Here is a 26,017-nt window from a genome sequence, read left to right on the forward strand (position 1 = left end):
AGATGTGGGGATACAAAAGAAAAAGGTAGCATCTCATCTAGCCAAGGAACTGAGAAAGCCTATTAAGGGCATGAGACTTTTGACAGCTTGGAAGGAGGGTAAAATTGACTTAGAAACTGAAAATGACTTCTAAAGATTACAAGAGGCCTCAACTACGAGCGTGGTGGCAACTGGAAATGGACAAGATAGAAATCGACAAGATAACATGTCAACACTGGATCTACCTGATTTAATAAATTGGGAGATGGGGAAAAAAGCATGAGCAACAAAAAAGGGGGTGCCCGGGGCCTCCCAGCCCCGAAGATGGCAGTACCAATAAGGAAAATAAGGAAGCTGGAAGGAGACTCTAGGGTTAGGAGTCCTGAAGACATGGAGGGAGAAAGAACGTTGAGTGTCTGACCCACTGAGGTTTAGATGCCTGTAAGATATCCAGGTAGGGCTGGAAACGGGCGTGTGAGGTTTGAGAAGGGAACCAGGAGAGCTTGGCAAAACTTCAACCTTCCTACGAAATTATCTTTAATTAGCACACTGTGAATCCATAATCCATGCATTTTATTTAAAGCAATCTGGACTCTTCCATACAAATTTCTGATAACCTGCATAAATCTTCACATTTCGCTTACAGCTAACATTCATTTCTACCGTCCAGTGTGTAGTTAATCAAGTAACAATTGTTTTCCATACACAGGTTATTAAAGGTTGATTTGGTCCTTCCATTGCTTCCCAGTGGCTGTTTGTAGCCTAAACTTAATGCTGAGAATTTCCATCGAGCTACAGAGGAAATAAGTCTAACTAATGATGCCTTCTTGTCAGGCAAATTATTTCATTTTGAAATTCTATAGAAGAAGAACAACAATGAAGCATTGGTTCCACTTTTAAATAAATAAGGGGTTATTTTGCTGCTGAAAGTTTTCATTCAAATGACTGATCAGATCTCACATGTCTGTTTAAAAATGTCTGACTTAGGTCGTTACAAAATGACAGACTATGATAAACTAGATGATAGTTGGGAGTGAGACAATGAGGCATTGTTTACACAGAAGATTGAGTAACTGGTTTAACAAAAGAGGTTCTTGGGTATCTATTGTATGTACAACTAAGAGATTTACTGGAGCTTTTATAATTTCTGCAAGACTCTTTTCCAGCCAGCTTCATTAACTTGAAGTAAATCAAATCATGCAGAAATCTAGCTCAGCCAGAAAGCAACCCAGGAAGATATAATATGAAGGAAAACAGACACGGGATGATAAGGTTTAGAATCTTTGGCATTTTTCATAAACATTTTGTTTGAAGATTATTAAATTACAACCCAGAGAAGGAAAAAAACTCCCTATTAAATTTTACCTCAACTTTTCATATATATATGTAAGTGCACATCCAAAGCATGTGTCAACAAATTAGTCTTTACAACTTACATGTCATTTGAACAGAAAGAAATTTGCATATATATATGCACTAAACTGGGATTTTTACTTGGCGAGGGGGGGGTGTTACTGTAACATGGTGGGGTCTGAAGAAATCAGATACTCTCAAAGGAAGACTTTGAGGTGTTACTTTTCTAGGAATGGGGCTCTCAGATATACTTTTATTATTTGCCCATAAGAGGAACAAAAGATCAATTTGGACTGAAGTATTTTTACTTTCGGCTCCAAAAATGTGGGTAAATGGGGTGATTATGACAGTGAGGTAAGCAGCCACACGGATTCGTCCCTTGCTACCTGTCTAAATATTCTCAGAATTCATTCACTCATTCCCTCCCGCTTTCCGTAGCGATAACATTGACATTTTATTTCGGAAATAAGCAAAAAGTAAAATTGGAAGAAATGGTGTTTGAAGGCAACAAAATACTTCCATGAAACCTTCCCTTTTCGGATGAGTGCTCCCTTTGGACCTTCCTGGGGGACCCACTGCCAGCAAAGGGCTACGTGTGACGCAGGCTGGCCTCCGGCACCGAAGTTATTTACTGAAACTTTATACAGGTCTACCATACTCAAAGCGGAACAATTCCCAAAAATTCAGGCTCATCTTGGTAATTATTTAAAAATCTGTTTATAATATACATCATTTGGGTAAACGATGGCTATCAAAGACTTGTCAACTCATTGGAAACACACACACACACACACACACACACACACACAAACTAACTCACATGTACAATAACCTGAAAGGAGTGTGGAGGTGGGGAGTGAAAACCAGTGAATCTTAATGAGAATCGGCTGGAGGTGTGAACACAAGTTCAAAGTCACTCTCGAATCCAAGTGGCCTCCGAGCTGTTCTCGATGAGGGTATTCAGACTCAGGGCAGCCTTGCTTGGTCTCCTGTAGGAGATGGGATGTTAGTTATCTCACAGTCTCTGGTTTGTCTTCTGTGGCTGGGCGCACCCACTGGGCCATGAGGACACCCACGCACGTGTGTGCGTACATTTGTGCACTTGAAAAAGGGGTAGAATACAGAGAGGGTGCCACACCACAGGGTGGGACCCCTAGCATTTCAGAAAGACACCACGGGTACCACACGAAGAGCGATAATATTGGTCTCATCACCCCAACCCGGCGTCGGGCGCGGGTGTCTATAATTGGTACGTGTCCTAGAGAGCACTGCGCTTCTTCCGAAGGGGGCTCTGGCTGCTGCAGACTCTCAGCTCCGCGTACTGCACCTGTGAAAACAAACAGACGTGACGCTGGCGGTAAGGTAACCCTAGCTCACCACAGTGTGTGTTAATGGCTCCCCAAGGACAAACCAAGGCGAAGGAAGGAAGGTTCAAAGGTAATGAATCATTTTCTAAACACAGGAACATGGAGGGATTAATTACAGGAAGGATTTGAGAAGTCATGCATCATTTCTTGAAACCAAAATATTAAAAGCAGATTTTCCTAATGAGATGCAAGTGGTTCTACCTGCTCTCGGCGCTGCTAGAGGTTTTCAGCTTTGTATGGGCCTGCTTTCCACCATGAGCTTAATCACGGCCTCTTGGGAATGTTTATCTTAGTATATGATATAGCAACTCACTAAGAATTATTCATTTAAAAGTATCTAAAATCTTGGGGGGGAAAAATCTCTGTACATTATATCTATTTTGCCAAAGAGGGAAATAATGTTGAAATTGATACTGGCCCGACTTATATATAGATTTCTCTTAAAAATGAACTTCATTTCCAATGTAATGGCTAAAACATCTGTGACAAATATGAGCACTGGGGAGTCCCAAGTGGCAAAGTGTCTGTTGTGTTATTAGAAAGGGCTCTTGGTGATTCACAGAGGGTCTCACTAGAACACTGTGTATCTCCCTGGCATGCTAGTTTGTTGTGCCCTCTGTATTCATGCCAGCTCCAACTGGATGACCACTCTGAGGGCTGGTGTCTGGATGGTGCATAGACAATCCTTGAGGGCGGGCACTGATGGCAATTTACATTCTTCTAGGATGCAAACATGAACTCACATTGCCACTCAAGTGATGGTACACTGACATCCTATTGCTTTGGTGTGTGGGTTTTGATGGGCTGATGGTGGAGTGGCTTTATTTAAAGGATTGTATAGCAGACCACATGTGCACACTGCTTTGAGCATTTGTGCCGAACTCCCCGGGGACGGCAGGCACCCTCACATATGCTGAACTACTACATTTGGTCGTAAGCAGATACATGAACTAAAGCATTGCTCTCCTTAGAGTGTTTTGGGAAGGTCCCCTGGGAGAGTCGGGGACGGAGGACGTACCTGTTCATCTTTGATGCGAAACGAACGAGGGCCAGGTGACGACTTTATAAATGGTGTAATGCAAATATTAAGGAGTAAATTACTATTTATAGAATGCACTTGAATGGAGAATTATATCATAACGTGAAAGTTAAAGGAATATAGTATCACAGAGTCTATTTTAACCTCTAGAACTTGGAAGGAAGGGGAAAGATACTCCGGGACTTTTTGGCCCTATGTACCCACAACCCACCCAGAGCTTCCAGGGAGCCAATTATGTCAAAGTAGCCCAAAGAGGAAAATCGATACTGGATTTGGGATTCTGCCACATAAGAAAGGATTGTGTCTTTCTTTGATCATCGTGACGCTATTCCATGCCATAATCTCCCCTCTAGATTCTCCATTATAGAAATTATTGCCTGCCCCCCTCCCTCTGGATTTATAGCAGCCTATCTGCGGGGGCCCCGATTGGGCCATTCTACAGGATTTTCTGGCATTGTTGCCTTGGTTAATCTCTCTGTATCCACAGAAACTGGACGCCGCTAGACTAAGGGACCATTACCTGTAAATAATATTTCTGATTGATCTCAAACTATTTCATGCCATCTCTGCCTCTGTGTGTATTCGAGTAAGTGGAGGCTTTGCCCTAAGCATCCCTAAGTCTTCAGGGGGATAGAGACAGAAGCGAGGCCTGGGAGATAATCGAGGCACACAAGAATACAAAGAATAATCGCTTTGGTCCCCTACTTCCCGTAAGACGCCTGCCACGTGGAAGAGGAGGAAAATAAGCAAGCTTCCCCCAGCTCTGGATCTCACCATCTCCCACTCACGGAGAACATCTTATCCTCTCTTTGGGGGAGGCAAGCAATCAGAATAGGGACACACACCACCGCAGGACAACCCCACAGTATGAGTTCCAGATCATTCTTAAGTAGTTCTTTTCTCAGGGTAATTTGCCCCAATCATCTCATGCTTGGGACAAAGGAGGGTTTTTTTTGTTTTTGTTTTTTTTTGTCACCTCCCTGCCAGCCAGGCCCCTTGAAGGATTTTCTGATTCTTTATCTCAATTACTCCCTGGCACAGCCTTGCAGCTCCTTTGGCTCTGGGGCCGGCCAGACTGCTGTGTTGGGGACCCTGTTGGTGGTGGCTGTTCATTACGTACCTTTTGCACATCAGATGGTACCCTGGAGAGGAAGTCTAGTAGTTCATTATTGTCAATGGCATAGGGATTGCGAAGCTTCTTAGTAAATTTATTTATGCCTGAAAAATAGAAACACGGGGAGATCTTTTTATCTATCCATCCATCTATCTATGTATCTATCTACAATCTATCTTTAAAAATTCACCTGACTGGGGGTGGGGAGGCATTCACAAGTAAAAATTAGTGTGAAAACAATTACTAAACCTCAAGCCATGCCCAAGCTGCCATCATGTGGAATCATTCACAGATGGCTTTTCCTGAAGGAAAGAAGAAAGGGGGGATTGCCGGAGGAAGGCTCTGCCTTCTTCAGCTGTGAAAATCCCATCACAATCCCAGCAGCGGAGCAGCAGAAACACACACGAAAGCCGTGGAGCTCTCTGGCGTTTTTTGGACTACACTGATTAACAACCCCCTCTGCAAGGGAAAGAGACGTCCCAGCCCAAACAAGTCTCTGCTTGGGAGCTGTGGACCCCATGGGCGGAAGTTGCTTTTCTGTTGTTAAAAAGAAGCTGCAGAAAATCTATCTTCCCCCCCCCCAACTCGTTTTCACAGGTTTCTCTTCTCTCACTGCAGAACAGAATATGACATGTTGATTGTACTTGGAGGCTGCAGGAAACTGTGAAAAGTTATTATTGGAAAATTATCTTACTAGGGTTGCTAACTTAATTCATGGACCGCAATACTGGTGCGAGGGTTCGTCTAGGCGATGGAGGCCGTGCTACTTTCAGCTGGGGCCAATGGTGATTAGAAGAGGTTTAAGATGTCTTTGGTGGCTGCACGCTGGGCGCTGGGCGTGTCCAGGACAAGCTCTGCCCATGGTTTCTTCTTTGGAGGGAACTCTTCTAACCACCTTTTGTCCCTTTCTCGGCTCCTTGCCTGTATCCAGAGCTCATAAACTGTGGTCTTTACACCACACGTCAACCCATCTTCGTGCTGAGTTTTAGAAGCAGAAAGGCCTCTGCAGTGTTGCCCCAAAGTGCTTGTTTAACAAGGATCACATCCGAAGCCCTTGTCTATCCAGGGACGAGGCTTGTATTCTCACCTGAGGTATATACCTTGCCGGGCTCCTACTCTGAAATCAAGGTAACATTTCACTGTTCACTGGTCCCCAACACACAAAAGGTTTGATGTTTTCCTTATTTCATTAACTATTATTTTGCTTTCCTCGAAGGACGGGACTTCCTGCGTGGCCCTCTACCCCACACAATGCCAACCTCCAGTGGTTTCTTTCAAGGGGCTCAGGTTTACATCTGCTTTGCAAATGGCAGCAGCCATTGTTCATAAGTAAATCGTAGCTTGGTGGTTGGTCTGGGTAAGACTTCTTGCAAACGATCCCCTTCTGTCAAGTCAAAGCTGTACTATCTTTCTTCCCTCTACCCCCACAGCAAGCTTCATGTGTCTAGCAAAAATTTCCCCCAGCCTTCCTTTAAACTAAAATACTCTCACTGTGTTATTCTAAAGACATTAATTGTAGCATGGGCTTTTTGGCAAAAGAAAACAGACAAGGCAAAATGATAAAGAGACAAAGACGTACTGAGAAGAGATATAGCTTCTATTGTTAATTATATATAGTGTGCACATCTGGAGTCTTTACAATGAACAGCAAGGCAGGGATAATATCACAGCCGATCAAAACACCCATTCTTAGTTACTGAGAAGATTACAAACCTGCACAGTAGCTCAGACGCACCAATAAGGGCAGCCGTAGCCCACAATGCATGGAGACTGCCTATGTTTTAAAAACTGAGTTGGAATAAAAATTACAAGGCACTCACTCCAATTGCATGCTTCGAAATCACACCTTATTCTCTTTTTTTTTTTAAGGTGTCACAGGCTCAAATGTCTGTAATTCCACCATATTATCTACTGTGTGAGATGCCACAGGGCATCACGTACTCCTTGGTCATCTATAAGGGGCAATGTAAGGGACATGGATTATAGAGCAGGAATAACAGGGAGCCCAGCCTCTGGCTTCCCCCCGTATTAGCTGTGTGGCTTCAGACAAATCACTTAACCTTCCTGTGCCTCAGATTTCTCCTATTACAATGTGAATAATAAAGACCTGACCTAGGGTGATGGGGGAATCACACGGGACAACACGAGCAAGAGGATTCTGTAATCTGAAATTCCAGAACAATGGAGGGAGCTCCATCATTACTGTAGATGAATCAATAAGCCAAGAAAACAAAAAGGTGTGATAGGGGAGTCTTCCCACGATGAGGCATATGATCACACATCCAAATTGGGAAGTTGCAGCTTTATCCAGCAGCATGCTAGACAACCCTTTAGATTTTTAACCTGAACAATACAAATAGACAGAGGGAATATTTATTTTTATAGCCCAAAAATAAAGTAAGTGGGATCCAAATACCAAGGGGTCATTTAATGGTCTCAGATCCTAGATAGAATATATCAGTGGGGTGGAATGAGCCTGCCAATTAAAACTCAGAAAGAAAACACTTGGAGAAAATCAGAGAAAGGAAAAACAGCATGGCCGCTTTGCGCATATGGCCACTGAAGAACCACTTGAAACAGAATTATACCACAAGTCTTCAGATAGTTCTAGGAGTGATTGGCATGTAGCCATGACTGCCCTACGTTGGTGGGGTGGAAAGTCCTTGCTTGCTCATGTATCAAACACTGAGCACCTTCCATGTAAGAGACACTGTCCTATCTATCAAACAGAGGGACAAAGTTGGGTAAGTCATAATTTCTTGTCCTGAAGAAAATAGGCAATGAATGGACTGCACCCTCCTAAGAACACCCTACTTCTGAAACGTGATGAGTTATTATTCTATTTTCCTATGACGTTTCCCCACTTCTGAATGTCTAGGTCTCGCTTCCTTTAATATCAGGATTCTACTTCTGGGGGTTCTCTTTGAAAAGGTCTACACTTAATGGTTTTAGAAAGGTTGTAGCTTCTATCCTGCACCGCTCTGCTGTCAGCATTTGGTTCAAGATGAATGCATCGCATCGCGGTCTCTCGTGTGTGTAACCTACCTGAACATCTTAACATCTTAAGGTCCCTGATGGTTGAGAACTCAGCAGTAGTCCTAGGAGCCAAGTAATGGAAAACCAGGGTTGACACAGACTCTTGGGAAGAAGAGGAAGAGGGGTGGGTGGCTTCTCCAACCATTAATTTACTGCCATGTGCTCTCCTCATGTCAACCCACAGCCTACCCAGTTGCAGAGGCAAAAATTCACAAGGCTGCTAGTATTTTATCCAGTTGTGAGGTAGGGTTATAAATCAAGTCATGCAACTTATTTCAAGCTTGCCATTTTTGTTTCTACTTTTTTAAAGCAGCTAAAACTTTATATGGGCACACCATTTCCCCCAGGTAAATATAACCATAGCTTCCTCTCCTTTCAGGCACTGGTTAGGTCATCCTGAGTGAGCCCCTTCGTTTCCCCCAGCTGCTTCTGGATTTCAGTATTGGGTCGGGTTATTTTGTTGCCTCCAGGAGAGATGAAGTGTCGGGAGCACCCTGGCTACTTTTACATAACATAAAGGGCAAGATACAGGTGTTTGCCCTCTCTTTGAATAACAGTGTTTCCCGAAAGTTACTGGGCCACAGTAATGTATTATGCAAGAGAATTTATGACTCTGAAAGCTGAAGGGAACTCACACGCACGATCCCATTTTTATGTGATCACAGTTATACAAGAGGCCTATAAATAGCGATGCTGATCGTTCACGCAATGGGCCCTTTCAGGGAGGTCCTGGAAGTTTTGCTTCCCTGGACGCTTTCCTTAATCTCACGTTTAATTGCCAACAGGAGCACATTTCAAGTTTATAGTCACACTTTAAAAATGAGTAATTGGTTCTTACCGGGAATTGATTGCCAGCGAAAGGACTGTGCCAAACTTACCCCACATTAAAACGATGTACCGAAGTGGAATGAAATACAACGTGATGGTGGCAACCGCCAGGATCACACAGGCCAGGGATGAAAGGAACGGGACCGTCCAGTTAAACGTGCTGTAGACAAACCACATCAGTGTCATTTTATCTGAGCTTTGAACAGCCACACACACACACACACAGGGGGTACCAAAACAATGTATGCACATGACTTGTATTCATCTTTTGTTATCGGTATAGATTGAGTATTACAATTTTAATACAGTGTTTTCCCTTTCTTAAAATGTGTATGCATTTTTCGGGGGCACCCTCTGTGTGTGTGTGTGTGTGTGTGTGTGTGTGTGTGTGTGTGTATGCATTGGGCATGATTATTTCTTAGTTATACAAATGAAAATGATCTACTGGAAAAGTCACTTTAAAAAACCTGGACATGAAAGTCTGCCAAAATGACTGGGCACTGGAGAAACAGTCTATAGGAGAATGTCACCAGCCCAGCTGCCATTGAACATCTTGGAGCCGTCAGTTCCTAAGAGAAGACTTTGGCTCTCTGAAGTGATCCAACTCAGCGGTATTGTCACCATGGCTCCACGTATGGAAATCTTCAAAACTCAAGGTTCCTTAGGTCACTTCGAGGTCACTATTTCTCTGTCAACTAACACATGGTTGCCAGGAAGTAGTTAGGAAAAGGGAGGACAGTATTACAGTATTTTCTAGTAATGTATTTAGGGTTTCTGGACTCATATTCACGGAAAGTGAATAGTGGTCTGAAAGGGGCTGGGGAGCATTTGCCTAGAAACTATTACACTGCCAACCCATAGATAACGTAGTCAGTGGTGCTACCACATATTTTCACAGGGCCCCTGGAGCCTTTACTTGTATCACTTGTATTGAAACGGAGACCTAGAACATGGGATGAGGAAGGGAACGGACTGTGGCAATCTTGCACAATTCTAGGAAATGATCTGTCAATGCAATGGCCTGGAAAGAGGCTCTGAGTGCTGAAGCTGCTGCTGCTTCTTCCTGCTCCTCACCTTCGCTCACTTATTTGTCTCCGGACCCACTCTTAAGCGTGAAATGTTGAAGGCTTTCATGTATGAGGAAAGAATGCTCGTGAACACACCAGCTCCGTTCTCCTTGGTACTGGAGCTCCAGGACACACTGCAAAGTATCCCCTCTAACCCTCACAATCGTACTCGACTAGACCCTCGCCCCTGTTGTCACAGAACGCCTTGTGGTGCTGGCTTTCCACATCACACCCTGGGAAATCAAAGCTTTCCGTCCTGAAATCACATGATTTGCTAAATGTTTTCATAGATTTCCCAGTTTTCCTGCCTTCGGAGCTCCCTAAGCACTAAAAAGGGAATCCCTGATTTGGGCAGGAAGGACACAAAGGAGCCAAACCTTTCAACCAATGACAAAAACAAAAATCAATGAATTTCTTTCATGTATTCAACCACTCGGGTTCACTGGTGTATCTTAAGAATATCATTTTCAAAAATTGGAAACACTGAACAGAAATGATGGTGACCACGTCTTTTTAAGATGGGTGGTCCCTCTGTAGACCCCGCCCCCAACCTGGCTGCCCCCCAGTTGACCACTGTGTCAAAGGAGTCATTAGTTTCCTCACTTCCCAGGCTTGGACAGATGAGGTCCTCTGACTCCCCTGCCCATGGACACAGAAACAACTGGACTTATCATCCTGTAGATTATTCTTTTGCCATGCACCCAACATGATGCTGTCTTTCACGTGATGCTTGCATGGTTTTTGCACTAATTGGGAACTTGTTGCTCATACCTGGTCTCTGGCCCTCTCGGTTCCTTCTCGGTCCCTTCCAACCTGTCCCTCTTAGAGGAAACACAAGGTACATCAATCTGTCGTTCCCAGGTCCTCACCATGATTCCAACTGTCCTTAACCTGCTTTCTCATCTTCATTGCTCAGGATTTCTTAACAACACTTCCTGGCCACGGAAGTTCTACTTCCTACGATGTGCCCTCTAAGCCTTAATCTGGAACATTTGCAGGGATGTCTTCCCAGTCATACTTGTAGGTCTACCCTTAAGCTCATCATCTCCTCCATGGAGATGTCCCTACCCACTCAAGGACACAAGTGTTGCAGAATGATAGGACATATCATATAAATCACTCTCTGACTCATCCTGCCTGCTGCCTGGGATAATATAAATGCTGCAGGGTGATTAATGCTTGAGCCTGATATATATGTACCTTTGAAATGAGTAGGTAGAAAAACCGAAATACAGCTCATTCCATGTAAGTGCGATACCACTGGGGTCCTCCCCCATCAGTAAGAGGGAAAGCCTTGCTCTTGGCCTTTTATGTAAGTCTATTCATTTGCTAGTTGCCAGTAGTTGGGTAAAAGTTTTCCTGGTCCTTAAGCCCTGCATTACAATGGAATTCCAACAGAGTTACATAGGACACCCCACTTGAATGCCCAGCAGGAACTTTAAGGTCACCGGAATAATGAATGGCCAAAGAATTAATAGGAGTCCAGCCTTCCTGTGTTGCGCTGGCAGAACAGTACCCTGTTCATGGCTGAAAATACGTCTAAGAAATGGCCACCACAGCTGTGCTGGGCACAGCCGGCCCTCAAAAGCCCCGGAAAGTGGGGGCCTGCTTAAATCACTCTGCCCTCTTCTCTCCTCAGACACATTTCCTTGACCATTAGCAACCACACAACAGCCACATTTGTCTGGTAGCGATGTGGAAGCAGACAGTTTGACTAACGGACACAGCCTTCCTTCCTCAGAGTTCCTCCATTCCATAGCCTTGTATCCTCTTTGCTGCCAGCGTGTCTCTCGCTCACTTTTTTCTTTCATTGACTTTTTCCTTCTACTCAAGGTCCTGAATGGTGTGCCTCACCTCCAGGCACTGCCCCTGCCATCATCTATGGCACAGACGCTAAATCCCCTACATCGCTGTCCTTCAGTTTCCTCATCTGTAAAATGGGGATATTAACAGTCTTTACTCCATAACGGTATTGGAATCATGTATATCCAATTTCTTTAAGTAACTCCTTAAAGAAGTAACTATGTGTACAGGGCTTACAATAGCATCTGGCAGGCACGGAATATCAGTTACTGTTGCTATTTTCATTGTGATGGAGGCATTTCCCATTCTTAGACCAACTCAGTAACTGATGGTTGAATGAGTGAATGAATGAAGAACTGTAATTCCTTCCTCATCACTTCACATTTTCTACTGTGACTTCTGCTTTGTTAAACAATTTTGAGGGTGAATTCAGGAATCATTTGTCAATTTATATGAAACCCAGAAGAATAAACCAGATAGATACGTGTAAGCAAAAATCCTACTACTGTTTAATTTTTTTTCTCTTAAGACATTGATAATGGGAATAAATAATGTGTAAATTAAGTAAAAACTCACCAAAAGTGTGTAAGTAAAGATGGGTTTTAACCTAATTTTTAAACAAAACAAACATATTTACTATGACAATAATAAATGGATACTTGAGGGCAATTTCACTTGATAAGGAACTGAGAAAGAAGATCAGAATCCAAAGAAAGTTTCATATTAAACATTTATATTTCTTGATGTTAATGATCATTTGTTGATTTCCCTGCATCTTGATAGATAAAACTTTCACTTGGCTTTTCTAATAGCACTATTTTTTTCTCTTCTTTACCCATTCAATTTCCAAACATTACCTTCTTTGCTTAAAGAAACTAGATTGACCCCTAAGATAAGAAAAAATATTAACCAATCTTCAGGGAAAAAAAAACATGGCTGACATAATTCTGAATTTAAAGGGAAAGAAGTTTACGATTCAAAGAAAAAACTTAAAAACTATTCATTGATACCAAATGGAGACCAAATTATACACAGTTCAGCGATGTATTAAAAAAAACACAAACACAAATCATAGAAGTCTTTCTCAACTGGGAGTCCCTGAGAGAAGTTAGCCCTTCTGCTCTAAGGTAGGGAGTGGCAAGGTATGGGTTGGACTTGAGTGAAATCTAGCCTGCCATCTATGTTTGTAAACAAAGCTTTATTGGAACACGCAACACACCCATTCATTTATGTATCAATTATGACTGCTTTGACAGGTACACCGTAGAGTCAGGTAGTTGTGACACAGACCATATAACCCACTAAGCCAAAAATATTTATGTTCTGGCCCTTTACAGATCGAGTTTGTTGACCTCTGTCCTGAGGCGTCCACATATGTAATAAACCACATTCCCACCTTGGCATCTCTGATGCTACTCGTTATGTACCATTCTTTGGAGAATTGAGAAAAAACTTCACTCGAGGCATGACTGTGGTGTGTGGTTCTATGGAAACGACTCCTTTAGAGCATATCTGCTTCCCTTTTTGTCAATCCTGTAACCTATTTTTCAAATCTAGTTTATCACCCAATTCAGGATGTTTCTGAGAGTGGAAGGGGGCACTAGTAATAATTATGCTGGGACAATTGGTATAAATTGAGCCATATGGTCACCCCAGTTCTGAGGCATTGCCCGACTGTGAAACTGACAAGCACCCCCCCACACCAAAAAACAAACAACAACAAAAAACAGCAACAACAACAACAAACAACCAAAATTAACAGGGTTTGCCTGACACCATTGCCTTTGGTTTTGGTGTTTGCATTTTCTGATCCCACGCTCCCCACCCACCACCTGTCCTGGTAGATGGCCACTCCACTTTAAACACCATGACACAAATCTTAGAACTTACTTTTTAATTCTTTCTCCAAAAGAAGCTATTTCCTCCAAGATGTTTTGAACTGTTGAGACAATATCCTGTACCATATAGATTCTTTCAATTATGCCCTTTTTCTCGGATTCCTAAGAAACATAAAAGCAAGACTTAATTCAGTTACTTTGTTTTTAATTGCCCCACTATGGAAATTATTATACTGGGGTAACATACCATGGTTATTATGAACAGAGTGAGTCTAAGAGATGTTACATTTTGCACGACTTTACATGTTTACTGAGGCCAAAAAGTCCCAGCCCACTCATTCAGATGCTACCACTTGGAGTGTGCAAGCCTCAAACGCTACGTCAAGGTCAAGGTCATGGGGTGATGAATGGAAGCCCCACAGAAGCCAGGGTTTCACTTCCCTGTGGAGGCTGATGCTTCTGTCAGAGAACATCGCCATTCCTTCTGTTTGGCTGACCCTGATTTCCCCTTTGCCTTCACAAGGTTATCTGCCAGCTCACCTTCCCCCTCTCCTATCGCTGAAATGTTTCTGGCAGGTAACCATGTGGCATGTTGGGTAATATGTTTCCTACTGTTGTGGCGTCTTAGTCAAATGCTCTGCATTTTTAATCAGGTTTTAAACCCACTGCAGGCCTGGTGAACATTTTTCAGTCACCCTCTGGCAAGCACCTCAGAAATAGCGGAAGCAGCTGGAGATAGGCTACAGAGTGACCAGATAGCATGCGGCTGAGGAGTGCACCCTGCCCAGGAGCTTTCTAAGGAGGTATGCCCAACAACTGGCTATTTTTTCCTTCATGGACTTGGAAGCAAATATAAGTCCATTTGCCTCAGTCTCCAATGCTTCACGTGAAATGGAATTGAGATTTCCAAAAATATTACCCTTACTTTGCATGTAGAACACTTTACGCGTGTATTACCATGTTTCGTAATGCCAATGCTTATAAAAATAACTTAGAAATCACTCACATGGAGAAAATAAGATTCCCTAAAGAGTGGAATTTTTACACTGTTTCTTATATTCTGATACTATATTCTAGCTCCCTGATGAAATCTGTCATTCATGGGATTTAGTGAATGTCCTCTCAGCTCTTGCCTAGCTGGGTCATTATAGTTGCTGCATCTAACATATAAAACCTAACACCTAATAAAACTTTTTTGTTTGTTTGCTTCTTTTTTGTTTTTTTATCCAGAATTTTACTTGGGTCAGAACTGTACTAAATTACTGAGCAAATGTTTCTGAATGGGAGAGACTGTCTCTATAATAACCTGTGCAGCAAAAGAAAAAAGCATGCCTTCTCATCTTGTATAGTCTGTTCCATCCAACTGGACCCATGGATGGAGTGAGGGGAACTCACCACCCTGTAGTGATTGTTGGTAAAAGCACCAATATGAGAGAAATGTCAAAAAGCATAAACGCCCCTTCTTGCATCTGCCCTTGTTTATGAAGATACTTGGTTGAAACAGACCAAAGAGAAGGGCAGAGGTCAGAATGGACCACGGCCACCCCCTCTTCAGTCAAGCATGCTGCGATGGTTGGAATAACTTCTTACCATCTGGTCTACAGGCCTTTACCCAACCGTTTTCCACAGAAGGAGAAGTCAAGCTCACTGTTTCCTCTTGTAATGTCAAACTTCCAAGACATTTTTACTTTTTCATCCTACTTTTAAATTCCCTATTTCCCTTACGAACTCTAATTCTTCAAGCAGTTTGCATTATAAATTAAATATGCTGCCAAGAGGGACCCACCCAACCCACACTCAGGAATCCACCAACGTCTATTAATGGGCCACAATGGTGAAGCCCATCTCAGTATTCATGTTTATAAATGGGGGATTTGAAAGCTTTGGGGAATCTGACCCAAAGGGCAAAGGTGGCTTCCTCTTTTCAGCAACATAGAGTTTTGGTCAAAACAATTTCTTGGAAAATGCTTCACATTTCCATGTGGCTCAATTGCATAACAATTTCCTATTTCAGATAACTGTTGTTGTTTTTTTTTTCTTCCAGCAAAACACCCAAATGTTGATGTGCTGATTGTAAAGAAAGTATGAGTTCGTACACCAAAATATTAAACGATTCTCACAATATCCTTTTTCTTTTTAATGAATTTGATATTAGAAGGAAAAACAAATGAACAATGAACAAACTGGGAGACATATCAGCTTCACAGACCTACGCATTTTATAAAGAACAGGCGATGAGTCAGAGAGAACTGGGTCCATCCCTGGTCTTGTCCTCTACTAGCTTTGTGATTGTAGCAAGTTTCTTCCCTTTTCTGAGTTCCAACTGTGTTACCTGGAAAGCGAGATCATTCAGGAGTCCTTTGGAGAATTAAATATCCTATGTAAAGACCTTGGCATGCCTCTATAGAGGTGCTTTACATATGAGTCCCTTCCCTTCAAGAATGCAAGGGCACAAAAGAATGAATAACCTTGGGCCTAGTTTAAAGAAAACTGGGTTGATTTCAGTTTCAAACGCAGTGATCTTCCAGGACGAGTCTACTCATGTTGTCCCGTGTCATGTGAGAGACTATCTGGCAGCTCTGTCGACATCATGCTGGCTTTATTTACACGTTTCAGATGGCACCACGGAATGTGGTGGTAACACAGGTTACCAAGCACAACACTGCATCTGCTGCTGCCACCAAACTGCTGACCAACGAAGAGTGACAGCAGTTCCTTCAGCAAGACACAACCGCTGTCACGGGGGCTTACATTTTTCCGTAACAGACAAGGCTTCCAATTTATGGAGGGAAACGAGTAATCAAAATAGTGAGAGCCACTGGTACTATTGAACAAATAAACACCACAATTGTGGCTAGACACCTATTTTTAGAGTCCTACTTTTGAGAAAGGAGATGGCTTTTACTTCTCACTACAAACTTGAAAGAACACGGAGGCATGAGAAAAATGGACATGCTTTAGGGTCCCCTTCATGAGCCAAGCGTGGACGACCAGATCATGACAGAGATGAAAGCATGGAACGTTTCCTATCTGGAATTCAAATTTCATAAGGTTCCTCTGTTTTGTTGCACTCTATGAGCAAAGAGTGGCACTTATTCTAAGAAAAGTAGGGACAAACTCCAACGCTGTAACTTAAACGTGTATATTATACAAGGAAGAAGGGGAGATCGCCTTTTTCATTGTCCATTTGTTTATAAAATGTCCAAAAAAACTGAGTCTGTGGCTAAGCTTTAAAAGCAGTTGAATTAAGAATGAATAATGTGCCGGTGTTGTTCCTTATTTAAAAACAAAAACAAAATAAATCCAGAAGCAAATCTTTCTTTCTGCTAGTCCCTATTGCTTGCCCCGTATTTCCAAAGAGAATAATACTGAGGTGGAATAAACTAGCTTCTAGCCCCTGGGAGAGAATTAACACTCTCAACATTAAATTTCGACTAAGAATTAATTATATTATCAGTATATTCCTTTCAATCTTCCTGACATTTTCTGATTTAGGAAAAGTTCTCCTTTCTCTATGAATTACCTAGGCAAAACCAGAGAGAGTCCTGAAAAATGACCATATCAGGAAAAAAATCTTTTTGACATGCTTAAAAATTGAGTAGTATTTGTCACAGGATACACAGGATTCCCCAAAAAGATCAATGCAAAATTTCTATCTCAAGGTCTTCCCACTAATTCCAGCCCTTGAGAGCAGAGACACAAAAATATAACTTGAAACTTTGAACAGGAGTATGTTTGGTCTGTTTCATCCCACTGAATATTAAAAGCCTGCAATTTGAAGACTTGAAATATTATAAACATCAGAAATAGATTGAGTGGCGTTTAGTATGGAAAAAAAAAAAACCTCTCGACATCTGTCATAACAAAGAACAAGAAACAATATTTCTGGTATACAACATTAAAAATTGTTCTTTGGGAATCTGGGCTTACTGCACTGGGAACTGTCTTTAGGGTTTCTTCCCATGGGAGGTATTGTGCACACATGGGGACACCCACGGACACACACACACACACACACACACACACACACACACTCTCTCTCTCTCTCTCTCTCTCTCTCTCACTCGACTCCATGGTACGTTATTAAAACGTGGGGGAAAATATCAGTACTCTTTCAGAACATTATTTCCCTCTCAAGGAGGACTTTTGCTTTGGGAAATGAGTATAAAACAGACTGTTTGGATTTTGAATCAATATTGTTTCTAAGTGGTTTTAAACTGCTCTGTTCATTACATAAAGCACTTCCACACTGACTGGTATCTACTAACATGGGTTTTTTGTTGTTGTTGTTGTTTTTGTTTGTTTGTTTTTGGCTTGCAACAGTGATTTTGTCTGGTATCAAATTGGAAGGCGAAAAAATACAAAAGAAGGAAAGAAAGGGGGGGAAGGTGTTGGTAAACTACAACTGAAAAATTGGGAACAATTTAGAAAAACAACAACATATATATATATATATATTTATATTTATTTATTTTGGGGGTGCCAAAAAATGTATGCATATTTTAAGAGATGTTAACACTTTGGTCACCGTTGCTCAAGCAGTAGTTCACCATCATCAGAAGTGTCTGGATGCTGATAGGAACCACTCTGAGCACCTCTTGTAATTGCAGAAGTCACACGTGACTTGTATTCGTTGTTTGTTATTGGTATATATTGAGAATTACACTTTTAATACAGTTTTCCTTTCTTAAAATGTGTATACATATTTTGGGCACCGTGTGTGTGTGTGTGTGTGTGTGTGTGTGTACACTTTTTTTTTTTAATAAGGAAGACTAATTTCATTAACGGTTTCTCTGAGCCAGTTGACAGTTGCCATGCCACCACCAGACAAGTGGGGTTAATGGTTTTCTCCAACTGTAACTACTGTAGGTAAATGCACCAAGAACTGCAGTTGCTGACTGAGCTGTGTGTCCTTTAGCTTTCTTTAACGTGGGAGAGTAAGAAGGGTGGGAGGAAAAATATTTTTTGTGATCAAGCAATGCAGCCAGTAATTCTGATTAACCTAAGACTGGGCTTAAACCTCACCGCCTGTAGAGCTCGTGAGTCACCCACCCACTCCACCTCCACTGCCCAACACAGTGTAGAAACTGATACAAGTACAATCACGCTGCAATCTCTATGACTTACTTTGAGTACCTGGTTTAGAGTTGCAATCTTTGTACCCATAGAGGCTCTCAAGCAGAGAAAACACTCCATAAATGCATAATAATGCAGAAAAATGAACTGAAAAATGAATGACATGTTTCCTCTAATAATGTGCCATGGTCAAAAATAAAGGTGATTTAGGTCAAAAGAGCTGGAGTTGAGTCTTGCTTCTAGCCTATCAAGTTAATTTCTCTTAATTTGGGTTTGCTCATTTGTAGATGGGAAAAATAATATCTAATTTAATGGTTTATTCTGAGTACTGAATGAGCTAAAGCACATAAAAACAGCCTGCAAATTATAAACGCTCTATAAATATTAATACTTTTATAAATCTAATTACTTACCTAGTTCTTACTCAAAATGACCTTGTTTTCAATTATTACTTTTGTGCCATTTATTACTTACATTAAATTATGACTTTTCCCTGGAGGAAAAAAGTGGTGTCCCCCACCTTTCTATCAATTATCTTGTAAATTATCTACCAATTATCTCGTAAACTCATTGGATAATTGGGACTTAGGGCAAACCACACTGAAACAGAAGGGACTTCATTAGGAAAGATGAGAGGAATAGCTACTGTCCTCAGAAAAACAGTGACCTGTGGGTAATTGAGATACAATGTCCGATGCTGTCTACATTAGCACGATGTAAACATTTTCAGAGAGAAACTAAATATCTAGATGCAACATAGTCTGTAAAACCAGAGGGCATAACTGTGTTCTGTTAAACAGCGCCCATTAGCTAATAGAATGATAGATACTCCACCCAATTTCCAGTCTGGAATATCATACTTCACAATGGTCAGGGGTAACATACCAGGTATAAGCCCTACAGTAGAAATTGCAAAGAAAATCCACTCATACTAGGAATATTAGTGAGCCTGAATAGTAAGTAGGATGACTAAAGCTTCAAAAGGTCAGGTTAATAACAATTTCTGGATTACTTCTAAAGGCAATGAAGCCAAAAACATTTTTAAGAATGGAGGTTTCATGTTTAAAAGGAAAATTTGAGCGAGTTGTGTCAGAGAAAAGATGCAGGAAATAAGGAAGCCAATGCTTTCTCAAACATGCATAAGCTGATCATTAAGAATTGGCTGGAATCCATTTTAATATTAAAGTCTTGAAACTAAGATGGCATGGTAGAAATGTTAGCAATTAAATCACTTCAGCACTAAAAAATCATATTAAATCAAATTAAAAGCAGTTAAATCAGAATGGCCATTTACTCGATTCCCCTGAAAATTATCCATAAGCTGGCCCTCTACAGTATGCCCTGTACACAGATTGTATAGGCTTTAAAAATGTGTGTGTGTGTGTGTGTGTGTGTGTGTGTGTATTCAATTATTGCTAATATTTCAAAGACATTGTTTGACTTTTTATTTTCTTAAAAATACCACAGCTTATCATCTTAAAGTACCACTGCTTAGTCAATAGCTTAAAAAAATCACTAATCAAACTAACTTTGCTGTGTTTTGGATATTCTTAAGAAGTCAGAAAGGAATTGTAAGCAAAACTACTCTCACTATTGGATTATAAGGAGACTTCCTCCGAGAATGACAATCTTCCCTGGATGAGATACCACAGATCAGCTTCTCTCTCTCTCGAAATAAGAAAACACAAGGAATGAGGCACGCTGGATCTACCCAACTCACCCAAAGGACTATGCAGGGTAATTTACAGCACGAACTCCTTCTAAATACATATGCCCTACGCTTTTCTCTGTAAGAAGGCTCTGCCTAGGTAGTGAAGAGTGGACTAATCAAGTTTGGATGATGGAAATTATCTTAAAACACTGAAATTGATGTTTTAAAAAGTACTGAAGTTTTAATGATGACATCCTAGCTCGTGAACAGAGGATGTAGTATCCTATTTATTTCCATCATCTCATTATAAGATGTTCCACAATTGATCAACACAAATGTATTAGATGGTCCTTATTTTCTTAAAGGAAAACATCCGTATCTGTTTTCCATCCATAATTAATATGAAAGGGTAGTTCCACCCCCACCCCCCCAAAGACTGTAAGGCAATTGTGAACTCATTGATTGTCTTAGAAGAACAGATCATTCAGTCCTATTTCTGACAGCTGATCTACAAACAAACCAAGCCACAACGCAGGGGTCACAGTACAATTTCTTTTTGATAGCAATAGGCAGAGTGTTTTTTTTATTATTATTACATGCCCTTATGATTTCTTCTCCCTGATGTCAATAGTAAATGCTGAAATATTCTATGTAAGTAATTGTTGGGCTGGAAAAAGAAAGAATCTCTAATGCAAGTATTTATACCTTCTGCAATGAAAACAAGATATTATTGCTTTGTATGACCTTTCCTAAGTGTGGAATACAGCATTTTACACAATAGTTCCTTGGTTCATGCTTCAATTACTGACCTTTACTGTGTAGAAAATTAATGCAATTTTCATTGTAATCCATCCGTACAAATAAGTTCCACACAAAAGAATTCCACATACGGAATCTAATACAAATAGGAAATGTCAGCTGATTGCTGTGGGCCAAACTTAGCCATTATCTGTGTCCTGGGGTCGCCAGCAAACTATACTTGTAACAAGCAATTTCTTCTATGGCCCATCAGGTATAAGACAGAAAGGGAAGAAAAAAATTTCCTCTCTTCAAAGTTTAGTTGGTACTTTTAGTTTTGCTAAAAGCCTAAAAGCTAGTTCCCTGAAAGTTCTATGTTCTAACTTGAAAGCCCACAAAAGAAAGGAAGGCAAACTTGTGGAGTCGACTTTGGTTTCTAACGCAGGTCACTACTGTGGACTTTTGACAATGAGAAGGAACAAGAGGCTGTAGTGATATCATTTTACAACAATCCCTGGTGCAGACAATAAAAGCATGACAGACCCCAGACCTAGTCCTGGGCTGTGCAGTGGAGACAGGCAGAATATGGGAAAGTGTCCACCTCCTGAGGAAGTTGTGCCAAGGGGCCCCGGCATGCTTTCATCTCCGCAGTTGTCTGTGATGGTATTTGGTGGGAAGGGGAGCTGGCAATTAAGGAGTGTCACTTTCAAGATGGATAGGTTGGATAGAAAGGAGTTCCTTCTCTTCTTCCAGTTTGGAAGGAAACGGCTGTGTGTTTATAATTTGTAAACAGTTCATCTCTCGCAGGGTGTGTAACAGTTCCCAGAAGCGTGGTCTGTCATGTCTAACACGCAACAGAAGCCAGAAGGGCTGTGTGGGGAAGCCCTTTGATCCAAGCACCGGGGAGGGGAGTGGCCCCGTGCCTGAGTGGGGAGGTCTGTGACGAGCATGTCTCCAGTCATGCAGGCTGCTCTACATGGAGAAGAAACACTAGGTTGTAATATGTCTGTGGGTGATGTGTGCTCCGGGAGTCCCGACGTTGACAATCCCTCTCGCTTATGTGAAAAGATACGGATGAGGACCGCGAAGCGCGTTGGTTTCCTCCAATGAGAGGAGGGTTGTGTGAAGCAGGAGACGCGTGACCAGAAATTGTGACCAGAAGTCACAATTTCACGTTAGGCTTACTCCTCTACAAGGTTTCACAAAACATACAAAATTGAGGAAGCAACACAAACACGGCCATGCTGTGGCTATAAGACCCTGGGAGAATATTACCATCAAAGTAGCTCAAGAGCCAACCTGGCTGGGAGGACACGAGGTGATTCTCAGTACAATACCTCAGTGCAGGATGGGTGGATGCAGCTGTCATGGCTCGAAGGTGCATCCAGGTAGATGCTGTGGTCCCAGCTCAGTCATCCTTGACCCGAAAGCCTTGAGGCAGAGCCCAGAGGCTCCACCTCCAGACCCTGGGGCCCCAGAGAGCTGTGGAGACCCCTTCGGATAAGGTTAGACCTTGACAACCACTGGTGTACACTTCCTGGCCCGAGTTTGTTGCCTGCCAGTGGACTAAACACCACTGTTTCATTCATTGCCTTCTTGTTCAATGCTATCCTTTATCCGATGGGCCAAAGACACATGGGCACAACTGTCTCTAAGGGGCAGATGATATCCTCTTCCATGGCTGGCTCATTTGTAAACTCCCAGCCAAACAGAAAATAACTCTTTCTCACTTCCAAGCATTGGTTAATAAAATTCAGAATTTTTCCCAGTACAGGTATAAAGGAATTTCAATAAGACACGTGTTTCCTTTGGTAAAACACCCCCCCACCCCCGTCGTGTGCTTTCACTCGGCTATGACTAGTTTAAATGGTTAAGGAGTTATGTCACTCAGAAGCCACCCACACACATTCATCAAGAAGGAAGTGGCATCTGCGTGACCTTTATTCTGTAAAGGGTCAATTCACTTTTTAAAAATATTTTACTACTTTATTTTATGATTTTGCTATTAATGATCGTTGTAGCACAACAAATAAGATTTATTTGGTAATCCACCCAATTTTCTTCAAATGGGCAAAACCCATCTGCCTCTCTCGATTTATTTTAAGGCTGTTTGTGTCATGGAGCCAGTGTTTTCAAATTCATTTCTATTTCCCGGGAAGTTTATACTGGATCCTTAACTCTTAGGATGCCCCCTTTTGCCCCTTTCCTCCCCTGCAGGCTTCCTGGATGCTACCATCACAAGCCCCATAGATCCACAGGTTCTAGAGGACCTGGAAGTCCATTAAGCTAGCGGCATTTCACTTGGCACTTCATTTTTTTTTTTGCATGTTATTCCAGAAGGTTTGTCTGAAAGCGTAATGACAACAAAAGCAGCAGATTTGAGAGATTCTCCCAGGAGAAGAAAAAAGGACAGATGTACACAGACATATAGCTGAAAACGTTGCCAACAACAGCTGGGCAAGTGACAGGCTCTGACGTGGGTGACCACCCCACCGAGTGCAGGCATGAACCTAAAGGAAGAGTGTTCACTTGATTTCCTCTGACTTCCTCGGCTACCTTTCATCTCCCTTTTAGACACCAAGGAGAAGGAGAATGTTCCCTTGCATCAATGACAGGTCTCCTATAGGTACACTTTTTGTAAGAATATTTCAGTTATTCCTTACATTTTCCCCCTGTTCATCCTTATTTAAAAAAAACAAAAAACAAAAACAAACAAAAACAAAACAAAACAAAAAAACAGAAATAGATATCCTCTTTAAATGACAAAACTATGAATGTACTGGTCACTCCACAGTACTAAAAACAACAGAGTTTGACCCAACCTGGAAGAATGCGACCGACTGAAAATAGTAATGTCCCCTTTTCTGTTCTTGAATGCACTCACCTTATCGTCTTCCTCCTCCTCTTCATCGAGGTCTGTGCTCTCCTGAAAGGAAAACCCACAATTTGTTCATAAAATATCAATTGAAATCACAAGGGCAAATTGAACGCATGCATTTTTTTTTTTAAGTTTTCCTACATAATTTAAGCACTAGCATTTTTGAAATGCATTATGACCCGTTAGAAAGTAACTCTTTTCAAGTTTAGGGATACTGTGGCAAAACCATAAATAAAATTTACATAATCTACATACAACTTAACTATAAATAAAGCTATTAGGCAAGTGCCCTTTGAAGGAATCCAGGGTGCCTGATAGGTCAGTTGGTTAGAGTGTGGTGCTCTTAACAACAAGGTTCGACCCCCACGTGGGCCACTGTGAGCTGTGCCCTCCACAACTAGATTGAAACAACTACTTGACTTGGAGTTGATGGGTCCTGGAAAAACACACTTAAAATAAATGAAAGTTTAAGGGGAAAAAGAAAAGAAAAAAAAAAACGCAATGCCGAGTTGTACTTTTTTCTGCAAACAGTTTTGTTCTTATTCTGACAAATGAACCAACTGCTACGTTAAAGCTGAGAATACCATACTCCGTTTGTGCTAGGCTCATTGTTATAATGATTTCTCTTTTCCTTTGGGGCCATTACTGAAACATTAGACAGTAGAAAATGCATTAGTCTGAATATAATCAATCTCAAGAATAAGTTACAGGTTTCTATACAGTGTTATTGTTTTCCTTGGGCTTCAGGTTTGGGGGGGGCAGATGGGGGAAGGAAACTTGAGGCTCTGATCTGGACTAAAGGGCGCCTGGCTTTAGTTCAGGGGTCACAGCACCAGCTGTGATGCAAATGGACTGGTTCAGATTCGTTTAGAAATCTTGCCTATCTAATAGGTAAATTTCCATCAGATCACTGCAATATTGAAAAGCTAGCACATGTTGGTTCATAATCAAATGGGTTCAGGAGCTTGGAAAGAAAGCTAGGTATTAGAAAACCAGGGTCTATTTTCAGCTTGAATACTTACCTGTCTGCTTAACCTTGCAAAGGTCAGCCATGCTGTTTAGATGTCATTGTTCCCACAGAAAAAAGATTTGTCAATATCATGCTCTTAAAAGGGAGTAGCTCTGAAGTAACCAGAGAGTACTCGGCTATCCTCCAAAAAAAAAAAACCACTGAGCAGCCATCAAGCAATTTCTCCAGGGCTGGTACCACATTACCTCCCAGAATTCCCATGAACTTCAACTAGCGGTGTATGTGGTATTCACAGATGCTGCAGAACTAACCTCTTCACTATCAGCAGGGAGCATGTTTCATGAAGGCAAATGGATAAAACCTGAACCTAATGAAAACATGTTCTCGGAGAAACACCACTGTAATCACAAGGTAGAAGAGACAAAGTCTTGCTGTGTGACTTTGAGCCAATCACTGCGTCAATCTGAGCCAAAGTTACATAGTTTCACCGAGCATAAAAAGAAAACAGTAATTCTTGCCTCCTTCGTGGTTGCATTATCAACATCAAATTAGGTAATAAATTGGAAACTGTTTTGTAATTAAAAGGTTTTTATGCACATGTATACATTTACATACACATATACATAAAAGTATACTTGGATACCCATGTATACGTTCATATATACTATAAACAAATACATACCCAGGCTATAAACATATACATCATACACAGCTGGAAAAATAAAATCTGATTAAAAAGTGTAAAAATGTTAGTGGACAGCATTGTTATTACAGATGTTTCTCTGTAAAAATTTCCCTCATCTGTATCTCGGTGAAACTTAGTTCTTAAACGAAATTTACTTTAAAGGTATTTATTTATTAGGTGGTTCTAGCATCTTTAGGTCCCTCGTTATTGATATGTGTCCATGCATTAAACAATCAAGCATCAAACAGGACAGAATTTGGAATTTACTTGAGGTTTTTATTCCCTGCCAAAATACTCCTTTCCCCCAATTCCCCTATATATAAAGGACACCACAAATATCCCTTGAATATCCATTATTTCTGAGTTTTTTAAAAAATGAGAACATTATAAGATGGGTGAAGATGATTAGCTCTTGAGTCTTAAAAAACACCCAATGTGAAGCTGATCTACTATCAAGCCTCCAAACCTTAGATGTTTGATTTAAAACTTGGTCCTTGAATTGGAAGTGCCAGGACTATACCATAACACAAGTCCCTAAATACAAAGTCCTGCTCATGCACAGCAGGAAAACATCCTCTGGGCAGGGAGGAGAGGA

General features: G+C 41.4%; 1 protein-coding gene across 9 annotated transcripts in view; it reads right to left on the reverse strand.

Moving 5' to 3' along the window:
• Nucleotides 1–535: 535 nt before the first annotated feature.
• The window catches only part of MCTP2 (multiple C2 and transmembrane domain containing 2), a 394,026-nt gene continuing 368,544 nt past the window's right edge, over nucleotides 536–26,017 (reverse strand). For all 9 annotated transcript variants that reach the window (XM_074317382.1, XM_019726683.2, XM_074317383.1 and 6 more), the window contains 5 exons: nucleotides 23,774–23,815; nucleotides 13,477–13,586; nucleotides 8,767–8,876; nucleotides 4,859–4,956; nucleotides 536–2,659 (listed from right to left, as the gene is read on the reverse strand). In XM_074317382.1, coding sequence (XP_074173483.1) covers nucleotides 2,591–2,659; nucleotides 4,859–4,956; nucleotides 8,767–8,876; nucleotides 13,477–13,586; nucleotides 23,774–23,815 — 429 coding nt within the window. In that variant the 3' untranslated portion in view covers nucleotides 536–2,590. The remainder of the gene's footprint in view (nucleotides 2,660–4,858; nucleotides 4,957–8,766; nucleotides 8,877–13,476; nucleotides 13,587–23,773; nucleotides 23,816–26,017) is intronic.

Source organism: Rhinolophus sinicus, linkage group LG13 (genome assembly GCF_036562045.2).
Source record: "Rhinolophus sinicus isolate RSC01 linkage group LG13, ASM3656204v1, whole genome shotgun sequence".
Taxonomy (NCBI): domain Eukaryota; kingdom Metazoa; phylum Chordata; class Mammalia; order Chiroptera; family Rhinolophidae; genus Rhinolophus; species Rhinolophus sinicus.